The following is an 11396-nucleotide window of genomic DNA, read 5'->3' on the forward strand; positions in this document are numbered from 1 at the left end:
CACCTCTGCCAAAAAAAGATCTGGGTAAGCCACCAGAGCTCTGAGTTGTTCCCATACTGTAGGATGAGGATAACAATATCTACTTACACAGCACATGACACATACTATACTTTTTTATGTTCCAGGTGCTGTTCTAAATGTTTAAATGCACTGAGGGGAGATCCAACATGGCCGAGTAGATAAATACTTTGCCTGCTTCCTTCCATGAACAAATTGAAATTACAACTAAATTACAGAACAATCCACCTAGAGAACCATCTGAAGTCTGGCTGAACAGAAGTCTTATAACTAAGGTATAAAAAAGAAGCCATGTCGGGCCAGCCGAGTGGTGCGTTGGTTAGGAGTTGGCTTGGGACGCCAGCTTTAAGAAGCAGGGCTCCGGTTCGGATCCCACATGAGGGCCAGTGATGCTGCGCCCTCTACAGCTAAGATGGTGAACAACAGCTCGACCTGGAGCTGGGCTGCCGTGAATTGCCGCGGCAGCGTAGGCTGCAGTGGGGCTGGCCGGCAGCAGACGTGAGCTTTCGTGAGCTGCCATGGGCCGCCGTGAATGGCTGTCCAGTGGCCAGCGACGGATCTGCCTCGCCTGGGAAGAGCGCAATGATGGTACCAACTTGGGCCAGTGAAGCAATGTCCTCCACAACTAGACTGAAGAACAAAAGGACAGCAACTTGTCTGTTCCCCTCCCCCAATTCCCTAATAAAATCCTTTAAAAAAAAAAAGCCATGTTGAGACTGGTAGGAGGAATAGAGATATGGAATTGGCTAACTCCAAACCTCTGTGTGGTGGCTGAGAATTGGGGGGGGATATCTCGGCCATTGAGGTTCCCTGCAAAGGAGTGAGGGACCCCAGCGCCACATTGGCCTCCCCAGCCCAGAATACTGGTGCCAGTAAGAGGCGCTCCCACGTCTGGCTGTGAAAAACAGTGGGGATTCCAACCAACCGGGTGGGACGGAAGGTGGTGAGAAACGCAGGCGTTCTCTTACAGGGCCCGTGCACAGACCCTTACTCTCAGGCACTCACTCACCTTGGGCTCCAGCGCAGGGACAGTGACTCGGGGGGGGGGGGGGGGTCGGAGACATACGGGGGCAGACTAAGTTGCATGGATTCAGGAAGAGGGCTGGAGGACAGTCAGCATTTTTCCTGTGAGGAGTCCTCCTCCCGTGCAGCTGGCAGGCTGGTGCCATCTTTCCTTTGTTGAGTCCTCCCCCTACGCTTACGGCCAAATCTGAATCTGATTGGTCTAGTGAGATCTGCAGCTCTGCCCTGCTGATTTACTGGGAACCCACCCCATCCAGCTCCCTCAATGCCACAGGCATTTTCTCCAAGAGCAGCCAGCCCCGGCCACATTGCAGTCTTTTTTGGAAAATGGCTATCAGAGTCCAACTCCCAGGTGGGTTGTGATTGGCCTCAGTGTGCTCTGAGATTTTTGCTGAGTATCTTCAGGCTTAGCACTGGCACTAAACCACAATTTACCTTAACCTGGTGTACACAACTCTTCCCGCTCTAGTGACTCCCTGAGACCCTACCTCACCTAACTTGCATGCTGCACGAGGCTTTATCAGTGGCTAAACCTTAAGGGAGCTGGCAGGTGGCCACAGGCCTCAGGGTATCCTGGCATTTTGCAGAGCTACCGCAGGCCCAGTACTGGTGGCAAGACATCCTTGGTTCAGTGTGGCCTCTCCCACGCACCTCCAGGATTAGCACAGGCAGCGAACAACTGAGTATCACTTTGTAGCTCTTACCAGGTAGTCCCCCACTGGTCACAGGCAGTGGGTGACCTGGGCCTGCATCGGAGCCCCTCCCAAGAGGCCCAAGAACCAACATACTTGGAAATTGGCTTCAGACCACAGCAGAGCACTGCCCAGTTAGCCCCACAAGCAGCACTCCCAAAAACGGTCTCAACAGGCACCAGAGACTGCTGGGGTGAATCTCACTCAGTGGGGTAAGCCTCCTGCACTGCAGCCTGTAAACTGTGGACGTGGTCAAAATCCACAGCCAATCAGGCTGAGGGTCAGTCCTGCCCACTGACATGCCAACAGCAACCAAGGCTCAATTATATCAGGAAGGCACACACAACCCACACAAGGAACACTCCTGAAGCACCCAGTGCAGGTGACAGGGCAGACTGTGTTAGATGCCCCCCCACACACACCCAGGGCTCCTACTACATAAGGCCATCTGGTCAAAACTGGGGGACACAGCAGATCTACCTAATACATACAAACAAACAGAGAGGTAACTAAAATAACAAAACAAAACAAAATACGTCCCAAATGAAAGAACAGGAGAAAAATCCAGAAAAAGAACAAAATGGAGGCAAGCAATCTATCAGATAAGAGTTCAAAACAATGGTTATAAGGATGCTCAAGGAACTTAGTGAGAACTTCAGCAGAGAGATAGCAAGCACATAAAAGGACATAGAAACCATAAAAAAGAACCAGTCAGAAGTGAAGAATAGAATAAGTGAAATGAAGAATGCACCAGAAGGAACCACCAGCAGACTAGATGAAGCAGAGGATCAAATAAACAAATTGCTGATTTGGAAGACAATGTAGCAGAAAACAGCCAATCGGAACAGCAAAAATAATTTTTAAAAAATGAGGATAGTTTAAGAGACCTCTGGGACACCATCAAGCATAACACGGACATGTACACCCATATTCATTGCAGCATTGTTTACAATGGCCAAGATGTGGAGGCAGCCTGGGTGTCTCTCAATGGGTAAATGGATAAAGAGAAGATGGTCCACATATACAATGGAATATTGCTCAGTCATGGAAGGGAATGGGCACTTGCCATCTGTGGTGGTATGGATGGACCTGGAGTATACTGTGCTGAGTGAAGTGCAAGAAAAAGACAAATGCAATGTGATTTTGCTTACATGTGGAATCTAAAGAACAAAATAAACAAAACAAACTCACAGATACAGAGAACATTTTGATGGTTGCCAGATGGGAGGATTGGGGGTGAGTGAAAAACGGGAAGGGGTTAAGGAATACAAATTGGTTGTTACACAGTAATGATGGAGATGTACGATACAGCATAAGGAATATAGTCAATAGTACTGTAATAACTACATATAGTGTCATATTTGTACTAGATTTGTTGAAATGATAGGTGGGAGGGTGTTGGGGGCAGGGCAAAAAAAGGTGAAGGAATTAAGAAGTACAAATTGGTTCTTACACAGTAGTCATGGGGATGTAGCATATTTCATAAGGAATACAGTCAATAATATTATAATAACTATGTATGGCATCAATGGGTACTATATTTGTTGGGGTGACAGATGGGAGGGGTGGGGGACAGGGTGTAAAAGGTGAAGGGAGTAAGAATTACAAACTGATAGTTACAAAATAGTCATGAGGATGTAAAGCAAAGCACAGGGAATACAATCATAATATGGTAATAACTATGTATAGTGCCAGGTGGGTACTAGACTAGTCAGGGGGATCACTTCTTAAATTATGTAAATGTCTAACCATTATGTTGTACACCTTAATATAAAACAATACTGACTGTCAAATGTAACTGAAAAATTAAAAAAAGGGGGGGGGAAATGTGAAGGGGAATAAGAGGTCCAAATTTCCAGGTATAAAACAAATAAGTCATGGAGATGTAATGTACAGCATTGGGAATATAGTCAATAATATTGTGATAGCATAGTACAGTGTCAGATGGTTGCTGGACTTATCATGGTGATCACTTTAGGCATATAAATGTTCAGTAACTATGGTGTACACCAGAGAATAACATAAGGTTGTATGTTAGCTATATTTTAATTAAAACCTTTTAAAAATTAAAAAAGAGAGAAAATATAGAAACAAGAAAAAAATTAATGTTTAAATGCATTAACTTAATCTCACTACAACTCTAGAAGGCAGTCATTATTATCCTCATTTTACAGGCACTGTAAATGTGGAGAATGAAGAAGCAAGTAAGGCTCAGAGAAATTAAATAGCTTCCCAAAGTGCACAGAGCTAGTTATATGTTTGATAAATGGAAGCAATGACCACTCAGAGGTAGCAACACATGGAACAGTCTCTGACACCCTGAGGATTAACTACAGGGTTTCTGCACCTGGACTAGCTCCAATCTTGTTCACTTAATTGCAGCCAATGACACAGACGAATTAGTGCCATAGAGTTAACATAATATATTTATTTTAAGTGCCATTCATGCATATCAGTTCTGGCAGCAACAATCCTAATGACACTTGGAATATTTCTTTACAGCACTAAACAGTTACAAAGAATGGGTGCCGTTCATCATAGAGGCAAAATATGAAATCGTGCAATAGCAAAACTGTAGAAACATTAAAACACTGACTGTCCAACAGCAGTACAGAGAGCAGATTGTGTTTGCACAAAAAGCCGATGCATTTTCATCACATATATACAATATAGATATGTACACATCACCCTCTGAATGAACAATATCAAAATACTCTATTCCATTTGAAATAATCCCCGGATTGATTCCCTCCCACTTCAAAGGACATCTGAGAAACATGTATTTACAACAACACACATGAATACATTTACGTTTCAAAAACTGCCACAAATGCCAGTCGGATTATTCTCCTGGACAGAGTACCCCCATTTGATTAAATGCATTTATTATTCTTTTCCCCAAATGTCTTCAGTCAATTTAAGCCCGAGGCAGAGCGTACTCTGCATTAACTACCCACTAAAATGGCCACTAGAGGAATGCCCTGCACCTCACCAGGTTGCCCCTGTCTGGCAGGAGCCCACTGAGAAGGCCAGTCCCGGGCCCCCAGGTCACCTGAGTCTTAAAAGTGAGATGGGTCTAAGTGGAGGCTCTGCCTCCAGGGCCATTCTTGGTAAGTTTAAATTCTTATAAAAATATCGATCACTGCAAATCAGTAAGTGATTACCAAATGGGAAATTAGCTTCACACAATTTGTAAAATTTTCATCAGTGGTTTCTACTTTCAAACCATTCAATATAAGAGACTGCATTCCAATACCCAAATTATTTAAAGTGCACATTGCTACCCAAGCAATTAGAAGTTTTGAAATGGTTATTTTGGTATCTAGAAAACAATGACTTGAGCAGACTACTGGAAATCAACCCCTTTTTTTCAAGCTTTTACTCTGCAGGCTGCTATCGCATCTTGCCTCTGATCCATTTAAGAGGGGCCTGTTGGCTGCCTTTCCGGAATCCTCTCATTTTTCACTGATCTAAGGGGCTGGAAGTGAGCTTCCTTTTTATACCAAACAGGGTGCAAACAATAGGAACAGAAAGCCCTTCCTTTCTCCCCAACCTCACCAGCCTTTACTATGGCTGGCTTCCCAGTGATTCATTCAAGGCAACACTAAAAAACAAAAACAAAAAAAAAAACCCCCACGCACGTTCACAGACACTCTCACATACACGCGTACAGAAACAAAGATGTTTGTTTTGTTCAAGTAGAAATTACTCAACCACAGAATCACTAAGGCTAATTAAAGTGATTTAAGCATGGCTGATAGAGACTAGAGAAGCTAAAAAAGCAACCAGTGAGCAGTTATTACTCTTTGATTGGATGGAACATATTTCCCCCTTAAACTGAAAGAAATTCTGCTTCTTTTTGGTCTAAAGAACCAATTCATAATCTATGCACTTTTTTAAAAATCTCATTTCTTTTACTTTTATTATAAAACTAAGACAATCAATCCATGCAAAGTAACTGTAACATGATATGAAACAAAACAATAAACAAACAACAACTAATAAAAACCCTTAGAAGCAGGCTGCATTTCAAAGAAAGTAATCAAATGTCATGCAGTCACAGAAACTCAGGGCAACAGAAACAGCAGGCCATGTGACAATAACTGCACTGAAGACTGAGGCAAATAAAATCTGTGTGGCTCTATCCTCCTTTCAGTGCTTCCTAAATGGAAAGAGAATGAGTGGGGAAACTTGCTTTATAAACAATGCCCCGCCATTCTGTTGCCCAAATGAACTCTGATTCAAATTCCAGAAAAAATCCTATTTGGCTAATAAGTGTCAATCAGCAGGAATGCCAAGATAGAGAAATATACTCACATGGTATAAGGAGTGATGACAAAGAAAATAACACAATCTCTTGACTGCCTTGTCTGTAAACTCTTATCAAGAAAATAATTCTGTGCTTTCAGACACTGCATTTCTCCTTAATGAACCCAATAAGAGCTGGGCATTCACAGAACGTAGCAATAAATATTAAAATAACACTTCTGAATAATAATAAATAAGTGAAGTGGAGGCATTGATTTGTCTGAAAAGCCAAGTAACGCCCAGCTTCTAATCAATCGAATAAATTTTAGAGCTGTTTTAATGCAGATTGAGGAAAACAGATGTTGATAAGATACAACAAATTCTATAATCTCCTAAACATCAAAAAAATTTGGTCAGTTCTTTATGCTGCTCAGGAACAACATGCCGCTTTGGATTATTTGGCGAGTATCAAACTCTGGGTTCTTTGACTTACTGGGTAGAACTCAATACCCACATTTCTGAAAAAGATTAAACAAGGGGAACTGGGCTTTGAAAAAAACCTATTTCCTTTCAGTTGCCTACATCAGTTAAAAGCATCCTGCAGAAAATAGCCTAACAAGGAATAAAAACTCACAGTAACTTTCTTTTCAAGATGTAATAATCCAATTAGAAAAAAATTGACGCCTTTCAGTAAATTTTGTACATATATTTACACATATGTATCTATAAACTGCTTGCAGCAAAATAGGCTCTGTCTGAAAAAATCAGTCTGGCACTTGTGGTCAACATTAAATTGACACAAATATGCAAAAGCTGTTCAAATCACACGACAGTTAGGAGCTACATAGGGCAGCTGGCAGGGAGACAAACATGTAGTACTTGTTTGGGTCAGATAAAAGCAGTAAGTTATCCAGCTAAAATCTTTTTGATTGTCTTCAAAAGAAATTTTGATAACATTGGTAAAATGATTAGCAACTTTGTTTTCTCAACTGGATTCTTTTAAACCTTTCCCTTCACTGCACAGAATGGTGATGTTGGGGTCTGGTGCCTTGCAGAAACAAGCTCTACACAATTGAATCCCAATCAAAGTCATCCTGGATGTCGTCTGGAGGCAACGAGCGCCGCATCTGGAAGGCTTGGGAAGGCATCATGTGCTGCTGGTTCATGGCTCCGTGATGGCCTGGAAGGAAGAAGGCAGTGTCAGTCGTGACTCAGTAGAGAAGAAAGGAAGAAATAAACGAAAGCCGATAGGGCACTTCCTATGTGCCAGGCACTCAGCGCATGTTATCTCACTAATACACCCAGAAGCCTTTAACAACATGTCTTTTATGATCTTCATTTTATAGGTAATGGAGACTGGGTTTAAGAGGATGAGCAAGTTGCTGAAAGTCATACAACTAGCATGCATAAGAGACAGGATTTGAACTCAGTTCATTTGACTCCAAAACCAACACTCTTTCCATTACACCATGCTACAGCAAGGAGGGCATTAAGAAAGTGCCAGAGTACCCAACGGCTGAAGCCACCATTTCTCTTAGTCTGTTCTGCTTCAATACATGTTTCAATAACATGAACTGGCTCACATGAGAATGAGAAATAGGAAAAGGTCATCAGTGTACCACAGAAGTCACATTGGGTCACAGTGAATTTTCCCCAAGTAGGAGGTGTACACAGAGACCACCACACCGCTGAGTGCAGTGAGCCAAAGAGGTGCATGGCAGAGGGCATGATGCCCACGCCCCACGCAGCCCTCCTTGCATCGCTGTGGCCGTGTGCCGCTGTGCTCCCCAACCGTGCTGCATTCTGCCCTTATAGCCATAGCTTTGACAAACCCCCCTCCAAACCAGATTCGATATTTTTTAAATAATGATCTTTATTTATTTGTAGAATTTATCCTTTTATGAGGAATTAAACATATCCTTTTAACTGTTATGGAATTTTTACTGATTATAGTTTTTGTTAGTACTCTGATTACAAAGATTTAAAGTCTGCTGCTATCTTATTTTTCTCATAAACCCTGTAATTTTTAATGTACAACTTTACAAAATGCTAAGGTTTTCAATATATCACAGTATAGCAAAAATGCCTGTATTTATTTTTTTTGAATGTATAAATTCCTTACTATATGCCAAGTACTAATGTTAAGTGATTTACACATAATCCTCACTTAATTCTCTTAACAACCCTAGGAGTTAGATATTTTTCTTAGTGCCCCTTTACAGATAGACCCCACCCCCGTTTATCAGGGAGTTTTCTGCCTCCTGGGGCAGCCTTTGCTCACTGCTGGAACAGCTAAAGCTTTTCAATTGAAACTCTGAGTACCAGCTGCAACACAGCACACCCCAAATCACCTGTCATCGTTGTTCCTGGAGTGCTGAGTGCCTGTGGGATATGAGGGTAACCAGGTGGTGGCATCACTGAAGGAGGGAGATTTTGCCTGGAGTCTATGTACAAATTTCCTATCAGAATAAAAAGCAGAAGAAAGAAAAACATGTTGTAAGTAAAACAAATCAAGCATTAAAATCTTAACAGAATTATTACCTAAAATTAAATTAAGCAGGTAAGGAGAGATATAAAAGAAAAAAATTCCTCCTTTCAGATGCTAAAACTGCGAACAGGTGGTGCTGGCTCTCTGAACATAGTGCCAGGCCGGGTGTGAGGACACTGATCCTAATTCTGGCACTGCCTCAAACTCTCTAGATCAGCGGTTCTCAACCTGTGGGTCACGACCCCTTTGGGGGTCAAATGACCCTTTCACAGGGGTCACCTAAGACCATCGGAAAACAAAAAGATATTTACATTACGATTCATAACAGTAGCAAAATTACAGTTACAGAGTAGCAACGAAAATAATTTTATGGATGGGGGTCACCACAACATGAGGAACTGTATTAAGGGGTCACGGCATTAGGAAGGTTGAGAACCGCTGCTCTTGATGCTGTCACTGCTGTTCCATACCCCAGCACAGTTCAAAAGCATTTTTATCACTTCATCTGAGCCTCCCACTAAACCCACAACGAGGGCAAGACAGGGATTACCCCCATTTTATAGATGAGGCAACCGCGGCTCAGAAAGGCTAAGCTGACTTGCCCGAAGACATGAGTCTGACAGGGCTGGGGCTAGAATCCAGTCCTCCTACCTCACGCTCTCTTTCTACTAATGACCGTCTCTATGGCGCCCTGGTTTTCTCACCGTCACAGCAGACCTATGTGTGCCTTTGCTGATTAACAAAGTGACTGGAGGCACAAAGTCATAGGACAAATTTGCATAACGTAAAAGAGCTATATCAAGGAAAGATGATTAAAAATTTATTATTTACAAATGTGGAGATGGGAAACTGATCTCATTTAAGTGGCATTTCAGAAGGTTCTTAAATTAATATATTTTTGTTGACAGGAGCCATTGAGTGTAATAGCTCCAAAATGTCAATTAGGTTGCCTCCTAATGCAAAATAGGGAGAGGAACAAACATCAGGTGCCCTCCCCCAGTAACTCCTGGGGGGAAAAAAACTATAACACCGGTGTACATTGTACAGAGCATCTGGAATGCTGGAAAAGCTGTTTCCCTGAGGTATTTTAATGTTTCACACAAATTACACGTGCATTCTAACTAGAAAAGAGTAACCATTTCCCCTGAGGGAGCTAAAATGGGAAGAAAAATCTTCCTTTTGTATTCCAGATAGGGCACACTATTTGGCTGCTTACAAGTGTTCACCTGCCACTGGAAAGTCAGGCTCTCTGAGCTTGAGACAGCCTCCGAGATAATCTAATCCAGTCCTATCTCTATTCATTCACATGAAGAAATGTGACCAGAGAGAAAATGATAGAATCAGGAACAAAACCCAAGATTTGACTTCCGACCACTGCCTTCTAACATGACATGCGTTTTTAGAGTCAGAACTGAGCTCTTTGACCAATTTGCCATACTGAAGATATAGGAAGAAAAACACAGGAGAAAGTTATACTACGAAAAGTTACACTATTCTACTGCTCTAGTATATTCTTATGGGGGTGGGGTGGGGAATCCTGCCCCCAGAGGCTGATCAGTCTTCACATGTGTGGTTGGTGTACCTTCTAAAGCTGTACCAGGCTGGAGGGGCCACATCACCCTGAGCAATATGGTCCCTCATTAACTAACAACTTCCCAGCCTCTGTCCTGAAAAATCTTAGCTCTCTTTTACCAATCCTTAGGAGCTCAAATCACAATTAAAAGACAAAAACTGATTTTTATTAAAGATTTGTTTTCAGATTTTTTTCACTTCTTTTTTTGGTTTAGTAATTCTTACCTTAAAGAGAGAAAGGGGTAGGAATTAGAGAATTATGGGAACAGAAATCCACATTAAACAAATGGCCTTAACTTTCTGAAATTCTGTCACATTCCTAACACTTTTACTGAGTTGTCAGTAAAGTCATGATGTATTTTTTCTGTTTTTCAAAGGTCATTTATTTATATAAAGAACAAAGATCAATCAATGATATATTGTCCGTTTTGCTTGATAACCTTTTGCCATCTTTCAGTGAGCTTCGTAATTCCTCGTTCATAGAAGGACCTGTCTTTATTTGTGAAAACTAAACAAGGTGCTGATTTATAGCCTCATCTGAAGTGAACTTTATACCACACAAGTTTTGAAGAGATAGAAACAAGTAGAAGTCTAACGGCACAAGGTCAGGTGAGTACAGTGGGTGTGGCAATACCTCCCATCCAAGCTCCAACTATTTTTGATGGGTGAGCAAACTTGTGTGTGGCCTCGTGTTGTTGTGATGGAATACAACTCCTTTACAATTAACAAGCTCTGGACGTTTCTGGATGATCGATTCGTTCAAACTGTCCAATTGCCGACAGTACACATTCGGATTGTTTGGTTCCTTGGCAGGAGCTCAAAAAACATGACACCTTTAAAATCTCACCACACTGAGAACGTAACCTTCCTCTGATGAATGTCTACTTACGATGTCGTTTGAGGCGAATCATCACGTAGGACCAAGACCGTTTGTGCCCACACTGTTGTAAACAATCCACTTCTCATCACTAGTTATCAGTCGCTTCAAAAAAGGATCGTTTTCCTCACGTTTAATGAGCATATCGCAGATGTTTATCTGTGCCATCAAATGAACTTCTTTGAGCTCATGCGGAACCCAAATGTCGAGCTTGCTTACATATCCCAGCTTCTTAAGGTGGTCATGAACACTTGAATGATGGATGTTCAATGTTTCTGCAATCTCTCGTGTCGTGTAACTTGGGTTTGACTCGATCAATGTCTTTATTTTGTCGTCATCAACCTCAGTGGGCCTCCCTGACCAAGGAGCGTAGTTGAGATCAAAATCATCAGCATGGAATTTCGTGAACCATCGCTGGCACTAACGTTCTTGTAGAGCAGCGGTTCTCAACCTTCCTAATGCCGCGACCCCTTAATAC

The 11396-nt window shown here is 42.1% G+C and overlaps 1 protein-coding gene across 4 annotated transcripts in view; it reads right to left on the minus strand.

Annotated features, from left to right (window-relative positions):
* Positions 1-4141: 4141 nt before the first annotated feature.
* Positions 4142-11396, minus strand: part of FOXJ3 (forkhead box J3) — a 161751-nt gene continuing 154496 nt past the window's right edge. For all 4 annotated transcript variants that reach the window (XM_019643848.1, XM_019643847.1, XM_019643846.1 and 1 more), the window contains 2 exons: positions 8333-8440; positions 4142-7161 (listed from right to left, as the gene is read on the minus strand). In XM_019643848.1, the coding sequence (XP_019499393.1) occupies positions 7046-7161; positions 8333-8440 (224 nt within the window). In that variant the 3' untranslated portion in view covers positions 4142-7045. The remainder of the gene's footprint in view (positions 7162-8332; positions 8441-11396) is intronic.

The sequence above is a fragment of the Hipposideros armiger genome, unplaced genomic scaffold (assembly GCF_001890085.2).
Source record: "Hipposideros armiger isolate ML-2016 unplaced genomic scaffold, ASM189008v1 scaffold_82, whole genome shotgun sequence".
Lineage (NCBI taxonomy): Eukaryota > Metazoa > Chordata > Mammalia > Chiroptera > Hipposideridae > Hipposideros > Hipposideros armiger.